The sequence below is a fragment of the Typopeltis vanoorti genome, chromosome 3 (assembly GCF_054136105.1).
Source record: "Typopeltis vanoorti isolate ZY-2024b chromosome 3, IOZ_Tvanoo_1.0, whole genome shotgun sequence".
NCBI classification, from domain to species: domain Eukaryota; kingdom Metazoa; phylum Arthropoda; class Arachnida; order Uropygi; family Thelyphonidae; genus Typopeltis; species Typopeltis vanoorti.
In genome coordinates, this window is record NC_143551.1 from 59,164,986 (window position 1) to 59,185,498 (window position 20,513).

At 35.0% G+C, this 20,513-nt stretch overlaps 1 protein-coding gene across 1 annotated transcript in view; it reads left to right on the plus strand.

Annotated features, from left to right (window-relative positions):
* The window catches only part of r (carbamoyl-phosphate synthetase 2, aspartate transcarbamylase, and dihydroorotase rudimentary), a 489,668-nt gene that overhangs the window by 130,499 nt on the left and 338,656 nt on the right, over window positions 1-20,513 (plus strand). Inside the window, exons 10-11 of the mRNA XM_090390424.1 lie at window positions 18,093-18,252; window positions 19,982-20,113. Coding sequence (XP_090246550.1) covers window positions 18,093-18,252; window positions 19,982-20,113 — 292 coding nt within the window. The remainder of the gene's footprint in view (window positions 1-18,092; window positions 18,253-19,981; window positions 20,114-20,513) is intronic.

A 20,513-nucleotide genomic window follows, 5' to 3' on the forward strand; every position in this document is an offset into this window, starting at 1 on the left:
GCTTTGCTACAAATTAGAATTGATCAATGACTAGAGCACAGATGTGAGAGCTGACACATTAGACTGAATGGATGGCATCAGTAACACATATTAAAAATGAACTTGATGCTATCATTTAAGAATTGGCTAGTAAAGTTAATCTGAGATATTATATGGTCCCATAAACAGATTGGGAGCTGAAAGGTTAGCAGAACAGCTGTTTGACAGTAAAAAGATCTTGGTGAATTAATTTGGGTGTAGGAAAACAGATTTAGGTGGAAGTATATTGATGTTTTAGAAGACTGAAACAAAAGATCTAACAATATTTGAGATGAAACAGATAGCATTAATTTGGAAAAAAAATTGTTGAAGGAAGCTAGCAATAATGTAAACTCGGTCAACGTAGTATTATCATAATATCCTATACACCACTTGTGGGTACATATCAGGAATTTGATGACATGGTCAAAACATCTGCATTCTACTTGGCTGCCCATCTCTGTGCTTTGTAATACTGCTTCTATAGCTCTCTGAATGATTGATCATGTTATATGTGGTGTCCACATCATGGTGTCCACTTTTTGAATTCATAAAGGAGAACAAAAGGTCAGCAGCTCATTTTACGGAGGTCTCTCCTAGTGAGACACTTGTGGAAATTATACCATCTATATATTCAATAAGTCCATAACTTGCATTTTATCTGAGTTTTTTCCTAATGGTTTTAAATCATAGCACAAGAATAATAAGAGAATAAATTAATATTTATTTGCTGATATTTCACTGATGTTATACCCAGCATCTTCAGAGCACAAAACATTTTCACGCAATATGTGAACAGCCTACTAGTTTTTCACATACTGTGTGAAAATGTAATGGATGACACAGAACTAAAGTCTTAATTGGTGTCCTAGAGTTTAACAAGTATTAATTTGATCTTAAAATTACTGCTCCCAGATTTTTGGTAACTTGATACAGCCATACTTGTTGAGGTTTGGAGAATGCTTTAAAGATCTTTCTGATTCCAAAAGATATCCAGAGTTTTTAATAATAAACTCCTCACTACTTTTGAATAATATATCAAATTGGCAACCCTTATTCATTCATCTAAGGATAATAAACTTTTTATCATGTCCAGGAGTATATGAAGTGCCCTGTACATGTGACCTGGCTTACTCTGTTGACATCCTCCTCGGAGAACATAAAAAAAATGCATTCACATCATCGTTATGGCAAGTTGGGATTAGCAGACCATGAGTTGGATACCCCTTCATACAGTATTAGAAGAAAAAAAGTGCTATTTATAAATCAGATTATTTTTGGAAACAGCTTTAATAGATTCCCTAAACTTCTAGGGAATCTATTAAAGTGTGGCTGTATCAGTTTACTAAAAATCTGGACATAGTCATTTTTAGATCAAATTAATACTTGTTAAAACTCTCTTCATCCAACAATAGATGATGACACCAATTAAGACTTTAGTTCTCTGTGTTATCCACTGCAATTTTAAACTGTTCCTACTATTAACTAATTGTTGCTGTTTGTGTACTGTGACAAACTGTTTTGTGCTCTGAAAATGTAAGTGTAACATGAGAGAGATATCAGTAGATAAGTAAATCAATATTAATTTTTCACATTCTTACCATTAAAAGAAGCATAACATGAACTGCTACAAAACAGTTGAATTTTACTCCATTAAGTTGAATCTTTAATGAATGCAAGTGTGACTGCACAAATCAGTATTTATTTGGGTGTATTCTCACCAATCTGCAGGATCTGTGATCACTCACTGACAAAAGTTTCTTATTTTCCTTTTCAAAGTGCTGTGCTTCTTGAAAATGATGATAGAGATGTAAATACTCTTAGTCCTTGCATATCAGACTCCTGTTCATGGTTAAGAGGACATCCCAGTTATGGTAATGGCCCTCTTCATTCTTCCTCTTCTATACTTTTCTTATGTTCTTTGCTTTATTTCTCTTCAGTTATGTTTGCTCTTTTGCCTTATTAGTGGAATCCAATGTGAGATTTTTTGCCATGTGATCCATGGTTGGTGGGAGTATGCATCTTTTATTTTCAAAATTTTCAGGATCCTTCTTCCCAAGTATCCTACTAATTGCAGATACCATTGATAGGCAATAAGGGTTCTAGCAGTCTTTCAATGATTTGGCCTCTTCCTCAGCATTATCATAGGGGATCCTGGATGGCCCATCCAGTGTCCTTCAGCTAGTTTACCCATAATTCAGTGACAAGGCCAAATTCTTGCTGTTGTAATGTCTAACATAACCCTGCCATGCCATTTCCTAGGTGTGTTTATTGCTTGCTGGAGTGAACATTCATTTTTTTTTCTCTCCATAGTTGGTAGATGCATGCATCCTTTATTTTGAAATTTTTCAGGAGCTTTCCCAGGTACCCAATCAATTGCAGATACCATTGATATACATCATTTGATAACAGAAATAAGAAACAGAAGTCTGACACATGTATAAATATACCATTGTTTTTCATCATCTGTGCCACAGGCAAAAGGTAATAGGAAAATGTTACTATTCTTTATTCAAAAAAGTTTAGCAGCATTTTCAGTATCTCTAATTTAAAAATAATTTAAATGTCAGGAATATCATTCTCAGACTGCTAGTTGTGATATCTGCCACATATTGTTTGGTGTGGTAGTAAAGAGTGTGATAATTCTTGCTCTGCGAAGAAAACTAAACGTATCAACTTTGAAGGGACATTTCTGAATATGCCAAAAGTGGACTGGTGAAAAAAAAGATGCAAATGTCTGACCAGAACATCCCATATCAAGTTTCAAGAAGGAAAGTCCCCACCAAACATCCTTGTCCGAAAGTCCCTGTATAGTGAGAAGGTGACAGTTAATAAAATATCAAAAGCACTAGCAATCTAAAGATGTAGCCTTCATCTCATATTTTGAACACAGGTGAGCTTTATGATAGTGCTTCTCTTTGGAATGTACTAATTGCACAAGGTATGGTCTTCCTCCTGAAACAAATTATCCCATTAAATGAGAACCCATTTGTTAAAAACTTGCAAAGCAGTACTATATAAAAAAAAATTACCAGATACATCTGTAGAAAAAAATATTGATACTACTTTGTTCACTGAATCTAATGTAAGCATAAAGATGATGTATTAAACATTTTTCCAGAGGGAAGGGTTGTATGGGTACTGGCCTTTTTATACTTATCAAAATCAAAAAAAACAAAAGCCAGAAAAAAGTAAGTCCTCATTGTTTGAGAAATCAGATAAGTCTACAAAGGAAGAGAGAAAATTTTTATAGTGAAACTGTTGTAGATTCTGCAAAAAGACCATGATATGTATGATATCATGGTCTTTTTGCTGAGATACACGTGCTTCTGTCTGTAGGAGATATTAAAACACAATTTGAGGATCTACTGTAACATTTCTGTTATTCATAAAACCTTGCTCATGGAGGAGTTATCATCCTTCTGGGCAACCATATCCCTTTCCAGCGCATCCACATTAACACTATTCAGGAAGCTTTAGCCATCTGCCTCTCATTGGGATTTTTTTGTTGCAATGTGTTCCATTTATGTGGTTCCAAGTTAACGTGGACCAACCATGATAATCTTATATTAGTCATCATCATGTCTATCAAGGATTAAGCCTAGAGTGGCCTGTCCCACCCTTAGAAGTCATCATTGAATCTTTTAAGAGAGGACGTCCTGGTTTTCTTTTCCTTAATGGTTTGCAGTTTAAAGCTTGTTTTGGTAATCTTTCTGTTTTCATTCTTTGAATGTGTTCATCCATTTATGTTTATAGTTTTTAATTTTTTTCTTTTTACCCATATTTTTTATAAGCAACTGTAAAAATTCGATGTTACCAAAATAAATTATCTAAAAACATTGACTTTTTACAATAGGAATTCACCTGAATATTTTTTAAAAATGTGTATTTTAACCACCTATGTAAAGCCATCTGTATAAAGAGCAAAATAAGCCCAGAGGGAATTAACTTGCTCATTGTTTAAGAAAGGATGTAAAAGTATTGAAACCAAGAGCATCGCCCGAAATTCGGCATGTCTTTTGAAGATTATTTGCAAGACCCATTACAGGTGACCTTCAAGGTCAATATTGAAAGGGTGTGGCGCGAGTAAAGGGAGGAAGTAAGATTGTCGGCGAATTTTCGAGAAACATAATACAGGGTTCTCCAAACTACTAGCAAGACTCGCACGGGGACGCTAGGGATCCCAAAAACTTAATCAAAGGTGCAGGGACTCTGGTGTATAAAAGGGTTGGTTCGAAGATGAGAAGGGCTTCCTTTTTTCATGATCAGTGATCCATCCACGAGAGAACGAGGACTGAAGTGTCATAATTTCCAGTGGGGAAGACGGAGAGGCCCGTCCACTGATTGTCGTTCCAGTCACAGCCGAAGATATCCAGAGGTGATAAGTTAAGGAGAAATCTTGCTGTATTGGTCCTGACGTCGAGTAAGCACATGACTTGACCTACGCAGCGATCCTTTGCCAGGCAGTTCAAGATGCCGGAAAAGCCTACCTATATCCCGTCAGCTGCCGTGACTATTCATCGGTGCCCTATAACACTTTGAGGAGAGAATCCCCCCCCACCCCACCCCTCGAGTGCCGGAAAGGGAAAAAGGACGGAAGACACATGCAAGATAAGAAGAGACCCATGTTAGTCTATTTATTCATAATTTGTTTGTGATTTAAGAAAGAATTTCCTATTGAACTGCTAAATTGTCTAGTTTAAGGAGACAGTGTTTAGAATGTTAACATGTCTCATAAAAGTGTGAAATAGCTAATGAGTGAAACATGAGCTAGTTAATTTCCCTGGGAGAAAATATTGAGCTATTGAAATTTTTTTAATTGATTATATTTATGATTGAATTTTATGATAGAGTATGTTCCTGGTATCATACCATTGGAATGTTTGAAACTCAATGAGGTGGATTGTATAAATATTATTGCCTAGATTATGATGAAGTACTTGAAAGGAATGAGATTCTGAGAGAGATATTTGTATACATGTATGTTATATTTTGATAGATACTAAATTGGAAATGTCAAGCGCACCTAACGAATTCATGTTATGTGTATAACTTCCTGATAGTTTTAATATAAAGTATGCTGTTTGAAAGTCTAAGTGCGAAAGAATATATTAGAAACCAAGTTGAGTGATTGAAAAAGACTAAGAATTACCTTTCATAAATGAATCTTGTGATTTCATGTGATATGTATAATTATTTGATCAGAAATTAAACTTGTTATTGTTGATAAAAATAGTTGTCTGGTTCAATCTTTTTGCAATGCACTAATCCAAAAAACACTATTTTGTACCTGAAAGCGGAACCCCACTGATTAGAAGTGATTTATGAGTAAAATTTGCCATGACTGCAAACCTGGCTAAAATAGGATATAAGTGATTAACTGATCTACTAGGGTATAAAACTTTCTTTTGCCTATAGGGGAATTTCAGAGGCACAGTCTTCAATCAAATAAATATCTGGAGATCCCAGGCAAGAAAAATTATACTTAAGGTAGAACAATAAAGAAGGGAAATAATAGAAAACTAGTGTTAAGTTGAAGAAACATATATAAGCAGAGATATAAGATATACAGAGAACAGACTTGTCTCATATATTACACAACTTTCTGACACATTACTCTGTGGGATATATTTCAGCAATATCCTACATCAAATCTTATGGATGGTTTTTAAATGTGCTTGGACCAAAGCATGTTACATTAGATATCAGAGTCAAATGCAGGTTTGGATCTAGTGTACATCATCCATCAGTTATGCAATCTGTACAAGTGGTATGGAATAAGATCTAGAAAAGAGTCGATGTAGAATTACACCACTTATCTACCCTGAAAAATAATGGATGTTTAGTTGCTGAACCCCAAAGCAGTCACACTTTAGGAGAATGCTTTGCTTGAATTTCATATCCTCAAGGAACAGCAAGAGAAACAGAGGCTAAACTTCTCAGATGACCATACAGCTAACTCATCTCTTCAGTTAGCTGTATGGTCATCTGTTCGTTAAGGAGAAACTGAAAAGAATGCTTCTTCTTGAATGCATTGTAGCATCTGAGACTTCATTGTGAGATGATCAAACATCTCCCTGGATCTCTTCCTCTTACTGTGCAACAGAATGCTTACTAAGGAGTTGTTTCCTGATTCATGGCAGAATTTGTCATTACCTTTTCAAGCTAGGAAAAGATCTTTCACTAAAAAACTTTCTCCTATAGTAGGTGGTGAGCTGTATGTTGATGATTTTCTGTCATTCTTAAAACATTAGGGACATTGATAGACAACTTCATCAAGCACTTGATCAATATGTTCATGATCTCAGAGATAGGTTGTGTTTCAGCAGGAAAAAAAATCTTCTGTATATGTTTTGATTGAAAATACAATCCTAATTGCAAGAGAGCACTGAATATCTTCAGCACACTAGAATGGGGGTGCTGATCAATGTTCCTTGCTTCACCTGTATTGTGCACTTATTTCCTGAGAACTGGATTAGATTGTAGATCACAAATCTATGCTTCTGCAAGAGAGAAACAACCTGCAATGGTTGGGGGTATATAAATAGCTATTAGTGCATTTTGCATATCACCTGTTCAGAGCCTTTGTCACAGCAAATTAACTTGCTCTTGCTGTGACAGTAATAGTTGTCATTTAACTATGCCTTAAAAAGTCCAAGTATCCTATATAGGTTAGTGTTTTTTTTCTCTGTTCAGAAATTCAATACTACATGCAAATGCAGTGCTATTTACCCCAATTGGTATGCATATGAAAGTAATTATACAAGTTCTTGAGCTTAAATGTAGACATTACCTGAATTGAACATGATAGTATTCCCCCATGGGAGGTTTGTACTCCATCATGCAGCCTCTCACTGTTGCTAAGTAAGGGACTCACTCCATCAGGCTGTTTGCAGCTGTTTAATGCATAGAGTACTCTGATTACTTGTTTGTAGGTGATTGTTCAAGATCTCGGACCTCTGCTGGATGTGCTGTTTTTCCTGACAGCATCTCTAGTCAGATTCCACTATTACTGCTGAACTGCATTCCATACAACTTGAGAGTATGCTGAAAAGTTGTGATGATCACCATGAAGGAATTGAAGTATAACCATGTAACTTACACCTTATTCTACGTATTTCCCATGAAGTGTTATGCACTTGTTAGCGTGTAACACTTCTGCATCATTTGCAATCCTCTGAGAAAAAAAAGTCTTTCCCTTGTTGCACAAACCAGTCCTCAGCTGCAAATGACTTCATTGTGTGTGGTAAATTTTGTTTCTTTCAAGTGTTTCTTTAAATTTGAGAATAGGAAATAGTCAGATTGGGGACCAGGTCTGGCAAATAGGGTGGGTGACGCAGACATTAAAAACACAAATTGTATGTTGTCTGGGGTTCATGAACAGTGTGAGCAGGTGCATTGTCCTGCAAAATCAACACACACCCTGCTCAGTTTCTCACAGCACTTTTCCTTCAGAACCTCCTTCAGAGCTGTTGAATAAACTACTGCTGTAACAGTTTTGCCTTTTTTGAGGTACTTGGTAAGGATTACATCATCCATATTCCAAAAGACAATGGCAAGAACTTTCCCTGCTGACTTTTGGGTTTGTAACTTCTTTGATCATGGAGAACTTTGTCTCTCCACTCCATTGACTGTTCATTAGTCTCTGGGTCATAGTGATGAAGCTATGTTTCATCAACAGTCACAATATGAACCAAAATATTTGCACCTGATTTCTCAAAATGACCCAAAATTCCTTAAGATGACACTACACAGTCTCTTTTGTTTGGCATTCAAACATTTGGTGACCCACTTCACCGAGAGCTGCATGTCCAGATGTTGGCGAATAATGACCTCAACTTGTTCTCTGGATATCCCCAGAGTCTTTACAATGTTTTTAGCTGGTATTCATCTATCGAGGATCATTGCATGCATTGCATCAATGTTTTCAGGTGTGATTGCTATGGAAGGTCTTCCTGACCTAGGGACAATTGTTGTCTCAGGATGCCCAGTTTTAAACTTGGCTACCCATCTGGCAACTGTTGGATATGCTGGGGCACAGAGACTTTAGAGGACTAAAGTTTCACACACAAAGTTTGGTGAATCTCATTTGTGGACTTTTCTTGAAGCACAAAAAACTTGATGATGGCCTGCACCTTTGCCTTTGAATTTCTTCAAACCTCTGACATGTCTTCTTATATATCCTAAAAGAAAAAGACAAATTATTACAATTTGATGAAACATGAGGGTTAAAAGGTTTAAGATATCTTCTTTCTTGTGGTTATATTAGTTGCTTTAATATCATTTTTGTTCTAAATATTTATCAGAACTATAATCCTCCCTCGTACATTAAAAAAAAGTCCAGAAATGCGATTTATACAAACTTGCCGATGTCTTTATATGGAATTTCTTCTCTTGCATATATTCCACATCTAGTGCTCTATATTTTGCAAATATTGTATCAAATGAAGACCATTAATATTGATGTTTGTGCTAGATTCCTGATCATGTTGGAATGAAGGGGAAATGACTGCAGAAACAACTGCTAGGTTTGCTTGCACTTTCTCTGTATGCAGTTTGTTACTTCCTTATACAGAAGGTAATTAATAAAAGTAATCAGTGACCATCATAGGAGACATTAACAAAAAAATTTACAGTTTGGTAGAAGCACAAGGGAAAGTTGTTCTTGCTGGGTTAGTCATCTTACATTCATATCTATGTGAGGGCAGGTGACCCACTTATGATATTAACAATTCTTGTTAATATCTCGAGACAGCAAAGAAGAATTTTACTAATTTAATTTTTATACACTCATACAAATCTTGTCAGGCTTGGACAATTATATGAAGTTTTTAACGTTTTGCAAAGAATCAATTTGTATAGATATCTCTGATCAGGAAATGTCATATGTTAGTATTCAACTTTAGAAATATTTTTTTATAAGATGCTATTTATCTATTTATTTGTTATTACCTGGTTTATTGCTATATATGATGCAGTATAACCTTGCTGCTCTTGCACCAATAAATAACCAATCAACCAACCATTTTTTACTTAATGCTTTTCAGACAGCCATTTTAGAACAATTAAGGGTGGGTGTGTGTATATATATTTGCTAAGTACATTCAAGACCACATTATACTGCTCAAACAATATTATTTTGAGTTTGGCTTTTAATGTCACATAAATTAGCTGTATACAAGACAGTGTTTAAACCAATTTTAACTTGTGGATCTGAAAGCTGGGTTATAAGTAAAACACATGACCAAAGACTAGACTGCAGATATGAGAGTCTTGAGAAAGATTAGGGGCATGAACAGATGGCATCAATGGCAATATCATATTAAAATCAAGGATATTAGGAAAGAACTTGATATTGTCAGCATCCAGGAATGCATTAGCAGAGCTAATCTTAAGCAGAACAGATTAGCAAAACAAGTGTTCTCTGCCAGGTTGGCAAGAAAAAGACCCAGAGGAAGACCAAGATATAGGTGGATTGATATGGTAAAATGTGCCTTAGAAGACAGAAATATAAGAGCTGATAATATTGGAGTCTTGACATTTAACAGACTAATTTGGAGGAAAATTGTAGATAGGAAGTTAGTAATGATGTAAATTTTTCATGTAGTACTATCATATCCTGTTACACCCCTTGAGGGTATCTATCAGGAATTTGATGATTTTCATACAGCTCAAAATTATCTAGTTTCTTACATATGTGAATGTACATAAATAAGAAATATGGCATTTAGGGATAATGATTACAAAATCACTATTGGTATCCTCAGCAACAACTCTTGAGTTCTACTACAAAAACTGAAGTGGATAGCAGCATAATCAAAGCTTAATGACATAGCCAGCTTTTTGCCTGTGTTCAGTTCAATGACTTAAAATGGAATGCATTGCTGTTTACATGTTCTCAGAGAATTAGCCTGTGCAACTTTGTCATAGTACATAAACATAGTAGTGCTGTGGTAGCTGAACTGCAAAATTATCACCCTGTTCCTCTGAAATCCAACATAATAAACTGTATTGTTTAAAATGTAAGGAATCAATCCTTTAAGTTTAGCAGATTTCTGTTAGAAGTACTGTGTGTGTGTGTGTGTGTGTGTGTGTGTGTGTGTGTGTGTGTGTGTATTTGCAAGTACTCCATATATACACATTTGTTATGAATATTGGTATGTTTTTTAAACTGAATGTACAAATATTAACACATTCATGCTGTGCCAGAACAAATCACCCTTGTTCTATACTTCATCATGGGGTATTTATGCAAGAGTTTGTCTTATGATGCCTGTTTATATATTGGTGGGCACATCACTAATTGTGTTTGTTTCAGTTGAAACCAAAACAAATCTTGTAGACTCCCATCCCATATACCACTTTTTGGTATCTGTCAGTTAGCCATACTCTTATCTATGCTAATATTCTATAATCCAAACCCATATTCTCCAATTTATATAAGTCTTCCATGCTGTATTCTGTCAAAAGTCTTAGCAAAATCCAAGTGTCATGGTATATTCATTCCCCTTGTCTAGTTCTATGATAACAATGTTATAGAATGTGAGCAAGTTGCTAAAACAAGGCCTTCCCTTAGTAAACCCATGTTGCTCATTGCAAAGTAGAGATTCACTGAATGAATGAAACAAGTATCTACAAATCATGCAGATACAAAGCCATGTCTTGTGTATGACACATCATACACAAGACATGGCTCAGTGTGAATGTGTTAATGAAGGAGAATTAGCTCTTATGCTGCTGAAAGTTTTTTCACCTGGTTCTGTAAATTAAAGATGCCAAGAAATTATATTCTTGGTTTCATCCTTTATCTAAGTGTAAGCAAACAGTTTGCACATGTAGTAGTCACTTCACAACTGGTCTACTTGTATATAGAGGGCATGTACAGTAACCCTTGTATAACACAGATGTTAGGTTCCATAGAAATGTCACGTTATATAAATCTCCTTATTATAGATCACATAGAAAAAGTAGAATTATGTTCCAAAATCGTTTTTTTTTTTTTCAATTATATAAACAATGACATCCAACAAAAAATATTTTTATTTAATTCAGGTAAGTCATATAAGTTAAGAAAACATAAATCATGAAACAAAATACATAGTATATAAACTTATAAAAATACAAATTGTACGTAAACTTCATTGCACATAATGCATAATTATTTTAGGCCACGGGTCTTCAACCTTTCAGACAGTGCAGGCTGCATTAAAAATTTTGAAGCCCGCGGGCCACTGAGCTATACTGCAGCATTTAGAATTGTAAGATGCATTCCAGATTCACAAGGAACGCTGTGCATTTGATACTTGACATAAAATCTTATAAAAATAAACTCAGCTTTAAGAGTATACGTAGAGTGTCGAGTTCGTGATAAGTAAATACAATCAATACGTGAAAAAAAAGATAAGTAAATACAATCAATACGTGAAAAAAAGATAATTTAATGAAGAAAACATTCATTTTTTACAATGTCAATGGGCAATTTGGCAATGTTTTTCCTTGACCAGCTTGTTGATGTTGGCATCAGTGTTGGAAGTCGCTATGCCCAGAGTATTCTCGAGATGTTGGCCCGTAATCTGACCCGTAATCTTGGACTTCACATGCTTCATTCTGGATAAGAACTTCTCACATAAGTATGTGTTTCCTAACAAAGTGCACATCTTCAAAGCATGCCAGCGAAGATAGGGAATGCATCCTCAGAAATGTAGTCTTTGTAAAAATGTAAGCAAGGGCACATTGAATCATTTTTCTCTCAAAAAAGAGTTATTTTGGAGTTCAAGCAGCTTCATTTGTACCGAGCCTGACATTTTGGCAGCATTCACACTGAATGGCATTGAAAATAAATCTAAAGAAGACTGTTGGTTACGAAAATCACTAAATCTCTCTTTGAACTCACTTTGCAACATGGCTAATTTTGTAGCATATTCATCCAGAGATGAACAATTGGACTCGCCGAGAAGCTGAAAATGAGTTGTCTTTTTTTGCGAGTTGTGCCTCCCAAAGTTTGAGCTTGGCCACAAAAGTTTTGATGTGATCAGAGTGTGCACCAGTTGATCTTTGGATTGTAGCCATGTATTTAGGTCATTCATATGCAATGAGATGTCAGTTACAAAGGCAAAGTCTATCATCCCACTTCGGATCGTTAAATTCTGCAATCAGTCTCCCCCTTGGTTTGCATGAACTGCTGTATTTCGCTCTTTAAGTCAGACTCTTTTAAGAACCTTCCTCTGCTCAACCAATGCACATCGCTGTGATCCACTTCGCACTCTTGGAATTGATGATGATTCAATCCTCTTGCCCTAAGAATGTTGACGACAGTCACAATAACTTTCATGACATTCTCAAATCCAATAGTTTTTGAGCACAAATTCTCCTGGTGGATTAAACAGTGGTAATGGATGAAATCGTTTCCTTCTAGTTCCCGTTCTTTTCATAACAGTGCAACAAACCCTTCGTTCTTTCCCACCACAGCAGGGGCACCATCAGTTATCACACCCTCGAGGTTGGTTAAGCTGAGGTCGAAACGCTGGAGCGTTTTCTTGGTGGCTTCAAGAATATCAGTACCATTCGTTGTTCCATTCATAGGTACGAGCGCTAGCAGTTCTTCTGGCACATTGAATTGTTGATCAGTGCCATGGACAAAGATAGCCAGTTGTGCTGTATCCTTCACATCTGTGCTCTCATCTAAAGCAAGTGAATATGATGTAAATTCGGACAACCGTTTTTTTTTTCAAGTTCCTTCAATGTCAGGCAAGTTCTTCAACACATCTTGCTACAGTTACCCCAGAGAAACTCATTTTTTTAAACACTTCCTTATTATTTGGGCACAGAATATCACCAGCAGCGATGAGACACTTTCACAAACTCTCCGTCCAAGAAGGCTTTTGATTTTTTAGCTATTACATAACTTACTTTGACGCACGCTTTGCTCACTTCCCTCTGCCTTTTCAACGTACCCTGCGCATTTTAAATCAATTTGGAGATGGTTCACTTTGTCAATACGAAGCTGCCCTTGAAGATGATCGAAATTGGATGCATGCTGTCGTTATGTTGTATTCTTTTGATACTAACACTGATTTACGACAAATTAAACACACTGGCTTATTGTCAATCAGCACAGAAAAAAGTACAAATTGGTCCACTTTTCATTAAAAATCCGACAAGAATCGCTTGATTTACGCTTTTTACTCGTAGACGCCATAGCAATGGAAGGTGAGCCCAAAAAAATGATCCAAAATGGCCGTGTAACAGTTATTATCCACTGAATATGAGACATATTGCACTAATGAAAAAAGTTGGGCAATATAAAACCACAATAGGCTATCGCTCACACGACAAACCTGCTTGCACTTATTCACGAATATCACACTGTTCATGACTGACTGACTATGGATGAGATCCTCTTGTATTTATATGAAAATAACAAACTATCGAGAACCTTTGAGATGTATCTGAAAGGCACTAGACAGTGCACTCAAATGAACTACTGCTTCAGCCATCTAACTGCAATGTTAGTATTAGCACCCAAGTACTGCTTGGCACTGGGTAGATGGCTGAAGAAGCATGTCTATTTAATATTTATTTTTATAGGATTTTATGTAAAGTATGAAATGCACAGCGTTCCTTGTGAATCTGGAAAGCATCTTGCAATTCTAAATACCACAGTATAGCTTAGTGGCCCACGGGCTTCATTGAAATTATTTTTTATTTAATCTCATTTTAATGTTAAGTAGCCATTTTTTCAAAATGGCTGGCCAGCCAAGGCAAAGCGCTCTGGGGGCCACAGGTGGTCCGCATGCCATGCATTGAAGATCCCTGTTTTTAGGCAAAATAAAAGTGCATATTTTAATCGTCATCATTACTTGAAATCTCTTGGACATCATTAGTATAATTCTCATTGCATATTTTGGCTGGTTTAGCTATCAAGAAGTCAGTAATAAGACCTTGCTTATCACTATGCTGCAATTTTTTTATTAAGTTCATAATACGGAGCTAAACAAATATCCAATTGTCTTGTGAATTTTCTGGAGTGCTCGATTGAGGGATCATTATCTGTAAAATAACTTCCTAACTTTCTTGCCAAGTTCCAATCCTGCTAATTTCTTTAAACTGAATTCTTTAACGGATTTATCACAATCAGGATCTTCAGCAGAACTTTCCCCACTATTTGGTTAGACATCATCTATTAATTGTTCTTCCTCATTTAAATCTGTTTCCCCATCAATTAATTCACTAATTTTGTTTTCAACCATATTCAAAAGCCCTCTAAGTGGCCTAATACTATAAAAATAAAATTTTTACATAAAAAAAGCATTACATATTGTATGTAACTCACCAGAAAATAAAGTGTTCAGTTGAGATTAACACACTTATGATTTTTAATGCACTTTCCTGGCAGAAAACGAAGACAATTTTCAACAATAAACACTTTATTGTTGAAAATTGGTAAATACCCATTAGCCTACATGCATGCTAATGGGTATTTACCCTAATATAAATTCGCCACTTATAACTACATGGAAAATATGTACAGGCTGATGCAAATTTAACGAAGATAAAATTTGATTTTTAAGTCTCATGTGAAAAATATATGAAAAGATAATGGGTTTCTACAATTTGTAGACTGCGTTGAACAAGGGTTACTACAATTTGTAAGACTGCGTTATATCAAAACCGCATTGTATAAGTACCACGTTATACAAGGGTTACCTGTATAATGCTATGCATTGTGGTATGGGCTATTGGTGTTGCATTATTGGATACTAAAGCAAATGATGTGAAATCATTAGCCTCTGTATACAAGTAGCCCACTGATGAAGTAACTTTACGTGCAAACTTTGTTTGCTTACGCTTGGATAAAGGATGAAACCAAGGATATAATTTCTTGGTTTTTTTTTTTTTTTTTTTTTAATTTATGGCTTGTGTTCTTACTATTACCAACAGTTTATAGTATAGAAACTCCTATTCTGTGAAGGTTTCTAACATCAGTATGTTAAATCATATTATGTTGAAGTTCTGGGATGTGATGAAATTTAGGACTTATATAAAGTTCCTAAATTGTGGAATGTAATCTACACTCTTTCAGTTTTATTATCAGATACCAAAGAAAACAAAATTAAACACCGAATTGAAATTAGAAGAATTTCTAAATTACTACACAGAATTGTGGACAGACAAATATTTTAAAAAAGACAACTGGCAAACAATTAACGAAAAGGAAATAACTAAAGAAGAATTAAAAATCAGCCTGAAAGAAACAAGAAATGGAAAATCAGCTGGAGAAGATAAGCTAGGTTCAGAACTATATAAATATGCAGGAACAAGACTCAAAGAAAGACTTATTATTTTTAAATAAAATTTATTCAACTGGTATCCCCCCAATAGAATGGAAAAAAGCAATTGTGATTCCTATCTTTAAAAAAGTAATAGAGATGACCCTAAAAACTATAGAGGTGTCAGTATACTAAATTCCTGTTACAAAATATATAGCAGACTAATGAAATATTCCGAAAACTTTATTTTAGAAGTACAGAATGGATTTAGTAAAGGTCGATCATGTATAGACCCAGCCTTTTGCCGAAAATTCATAATAGAGAAAAGAAGAGAATACAATTTAGAAACACATATTGCATTTATTGACTTTGAAAAAGCATTTGACAAAGTTAAAAGAAACATATTAAAAGAAAGACAAATACCAAATAATATCCTAAAAGCTATCACAAGTATATGTGAAAATAATCAAATACAAATAAGATTAAATCATGAGCTATCATATACGAGAGATAAACCAAGGGGTCCGACAGGGATGTCCCCTCTCAGCAACTCTTTTTAATATTTAAATGGAAGAAAAATTTACATCAAGGTATTAAACTTTCTTCTACAATGAACTTAAACACTCTCCTTTTTGCCAAAAACCACATAATTACAAATTCTGAAGATAACTTACAGAAAGCTATTTTAGATCTAAATGAGATATCCAAAGATTATGGTATAATATCAACAGAAAAATCAAAAACTATGGCCTTTAAAGGACAAGATCCAGCAAGAACTAAAATAGTAATAGATAACAAGATCTTAGAACAGGTGAATTCATTTAACTACCTAGGATGTATGATCACATATGAAAAAGATATAAACGTAAAAATTGCAAAATATTTAAAAATAACGGGTGTAATTAACTCTATATTTAAACCAAACCTAGTTCAAAAACAAACCAGACTAAAAGTATGCAATACATTAGCCCTACCAGTCAATGTATGGAAGTGAAATCTAGACAAAACAAAAAGAAAAAGATTAATAACAGCAGAAATGAAGTTTATAAGGAAAAACTGCAAAATATACCCTATTTGGTCACAAAAGAAATGAAGAAATTATGAAAGAATTAAACGAAGAACCAGTAATAGAAAAAATTAAAAAATATAAACAAATGGATAGAACACGTTCAAAGAATAAAAACAGATTACAAAAACAAGCCATTAGGAAAAAGAAAACCAGGATATCCTCTTAAACGATTCAACGATGACTTCTAAGGCCGGAACAGGCCACGCTAGGCCTAAATTCTTGATACGCATGATGATGATGATTATTCGGGACACCTCCAAGGAGTCCGAAGACTCATCGCGGGAGGACACCTATTGTACAACTCGCAGTCTCCGCCACTACGTCGATCCTCTACTACCAATCTCCAACATCAGTGCCATCTACTGCCTACCACCACAGCTAGTATTTTTTGTTTGTAAATTGCGTGTGTTCTGAAGGGCTGATTTGTCTGTATGCGGGGATGAAAAACCAGAGTTTCCGGGAGAAAAAACCCTGCTAACTTGCCTTCGATTGAAAAAGTTCATATGAAGATTCCTCCGTCATGATGAGAATCGAACTTAGGCCTTTTTCCAATTGAATGGCGCAACATATCGTTCTTCCAATTGCGCTACGGAGGTGCTTTTTGGTTAATGAAAAATTGAAAAATATTCCTGGATCTCTAGAAATATGTTTACATTTTCAAAATTGGCTGTTATGGAGAAAAACATTAAACTCTATAAAGAGTTTAATGTTCTATATTAAACTCCATTCACAACTGTGTTGTGAATGGAGAACCTGTGGAACAAGTAAAACATTTCAGCTACTTAGGCACAATTTTTACTGAAGATGGTAAATTAAATATAGAAATAGACAACAGAATCAGCAAAGCTGGTATGGTGGGAAGTCAAGTGAATAAATTCATATAGAATAAGAGAGAAATTAGTCGGAACACTAAATTAGCTGTATACAAGACAGTGTTCAAACCAGTTTTAACTTATGGATCTGAGAGCTGGGTCAGAAGTAAAACACTTGACCAAAGATTAGAGACCGCAGATATGAGAGTCCTGAGAAAAATTAGAGGCGTGAACAGATGGCATCAATGGCAATATCATATTAAAAACGAGGATATTAGGAAAGAACTTGACATTGTCAACATCCAGGAATGTTGACAATGTCAAGCAGGGCTTGACATTGTCAACATTCCTGGATTAGCAGGGCTAATCCAGGAATGTTGCAGGGCTAATCTCAGGTGGTATGGTCACTTAAATAGAATGGGAGAGGAAAGATTAGCAAAACAAGTGTTCTCTGCCAGGTTGGCAGGAAAACGACCCAGAGGAAGACCAAGATATAGGTGGATTGATACGGTACAAAGTGCCTTAGACGATAGAAATATAAGATCTGATAATGTTGGAGTCTTGACAAGTAACAGACTGACTTGGAGGAAAATTGTAGATAGGAAGTTAGTAATGATGTAATTTTTTCATGTAGTACTGTCATATCCTGTACACCCCTTGAGGGTACATGGCAGGAATTTGATGATGATGACTTTTAGATACAACATTGACTATAATTTTTGCACAGTCTGCTTCACTGGGCTGCTCATTTTTAAACAAAAATGAAAAAATACTGTTTTTAAAAATGAGAATTGTTCTATAGTTTATAAAGCATTAAATACACATTTATTTCAAGTGTGGTTAATAATGAATAGATTAATAGTCCTGTTATAAGATTCAAATATATGTGTTAATTTTTGCATTTCCTTTTCTATAATCTTATAGACCATCAGTAAAAGAGCGTATCCAGTCTTACTTGGGATGTCAAACAACTGTGAGTGATGTATTTTTATCTTCAACCAAAAGACCAAAGAAAGTCTTAATCCTAGGTTCTGGTGGCCTGTCTATTGGTCAGGCTGGAGAATTTGATTATTCTGGCTCTCAGGTTTGGTCCTGTTTAATGTTAAATTCAGTATAGTGATCTTCATAAATTTTTCTACATGTTATACTCTGATTTTTATATTTTCGTAATAATAAAACTATGCTTTTTTTTTTTTTTGGAGGGGGGGGGGATAATAAAATTATGTATAGTCTGCCCACAGTTCAGAGAACTATAGCTGGCAGAGTGCTAAGAAGAGTCAATTCATATTGACTCTTCAATATAATAGTACAACAATATCAATAATGTTGTACTATAATTTTACAATAATATTGGTGTCTTGACAGAAATTGGATGAAAATTATTGATCGGAAGTTAGTAATGCCAGAAAGACAAATTGGTTGAGTTTGTTGCTTTGAATATATTGTGGCCTAAAATTGTTGGCATTAGGGAGACCTGGCTCTCAGAGTCAGATATGTTAACTGGAATTGAATGTAGGTATAGTATTTTTAGGAATGACAGAAGAGATGGTAGGTATTACTAATGAAATTAGATGACTTAAGTCCACTCATCTGATTTCACACAATAATGTCCCATGTAGTAGTGAATATCTGGTTTGAAGTGGAGGCTAATAGGTTGAAATATATGGTGGGTGTTGCTAAGATTGAAGAAATGCATCACCAAGTTACTGTGAGGTGCTAAAAAGGATAATTATTATAAGGGAGTTAAGTTATCCAGACATTGATTGGGTAACAGAAAATCCATAAAAATGAAAGAATTTGCTCAGTTGTTACAAGACAACTTCCTTAAATGAAAGAAGCAACTTAAGGCCAAAGTGTTAGATTTGGTCACAGAATCAGAAGGGGATCTCAGTTGAGGCTGTGACTGTTTTGCCATAATTTGATTACAGCAGTTGTGCCATTCTTTACTGGAAAGTAGTAATCATATAGATGTTCCAATTAGGACAGGTTACATCTTGAACTACAAAGCTGGAAATTTTGACCAACTCAGAAGAATACTATCTTTAGTCCCTTGGTATTAATTACTGAACAGGAAAGATAGCAGTGCAATGGGATTTTTGAAAAAGTGCTTAAATGAGGCAGTATCTAAACATATCTATAGAGTTTGATAAGGGTGATGGATATACTGCAGTGTTTTTGGATGTTGTCAATGTTTTGATAGTTTTACACTAGTTGTCACATGAACTTCCAAAGTATTTCAGTGAACTGAAATGTAAGTAGATAATTAAATAAAAATTAAATAGCTATAATTTCTCTACATTCACCAGAAACACAGCAACATCTAATGGTAGATTAGATGTTACCATTCCAAACAGTCAGCCCACCATGGATCTCGCATTCTCCACGAGAACCTGGATCTCACATTCTTCTTAATTAGCCACACTGACCAGCTTTTAGACAAGGACAGATGTCATCTTGGTTATCTACTGCTCGATCTTTTTTTTTTTTAGCTGTCTACCTATCTCCCTCTAAACCATAGTAACTATCTGCAGACAGCAATCCAGCTGTGGTCTTATTTATGATGATTTGTTTTTGTAATCTGATCAAAAGATGCTAGCTGGTATTACTTTTTAGCACATTGATTACTGACTATGAGAACTCTTAGCTGGCAGTCTGTATTTGGACGCCAACCACAAGATATTTCGTATTGTCTTGGCAATATAAATGCAATTTTTTGCAATAGGCAGTCAGTGTGTTAATAAATGTTTGCTTTCATGTGTAACAATTCACTCTGAGTGAGCAATTAACTAAGAGTTAAAATTTTTTTTTTCCAGGCTATTAAAGCATTAAAAGAAGAAAAGATTAAAACAACATTAATAAATCCAAATATTGCAACTGTTCAGACTTCGCCAGATCTAGCTGATAAAGTATATTTTTTGCCTGTTACCACTGATTATGTTACTTGGGTATGTTTTTTTTTATTATTATTATTAGTGAGTCTTTAATTATGTAATAATAACAAATATATACTATTGCCTTCAGTTCTAAGCTGCTTTCCTTAATCTGTAATATGCTGTTATTCTCAAAATATTCAAAATGTCAAGTCTGATTATTTATTTTAAGGCTATTAGACAAATAAAAATCATTATGCCTTTGTTAATGACATGTTGTCATTCTATATATATCAGTAAGCAAAACTTTGTTTTCATTACTGGTAGCTGAGTCTAATTATTCCTTGAAACCTGAACATCATTAGAAGACACAACCTCATTAAAAGCGAAAACTAGGTTTACACCTGGACTAGCTGTTTTGATAGATTTTCACCTGGACAGCTAGTCCAGGTGAAAACAATGTGGCTTATTGAAT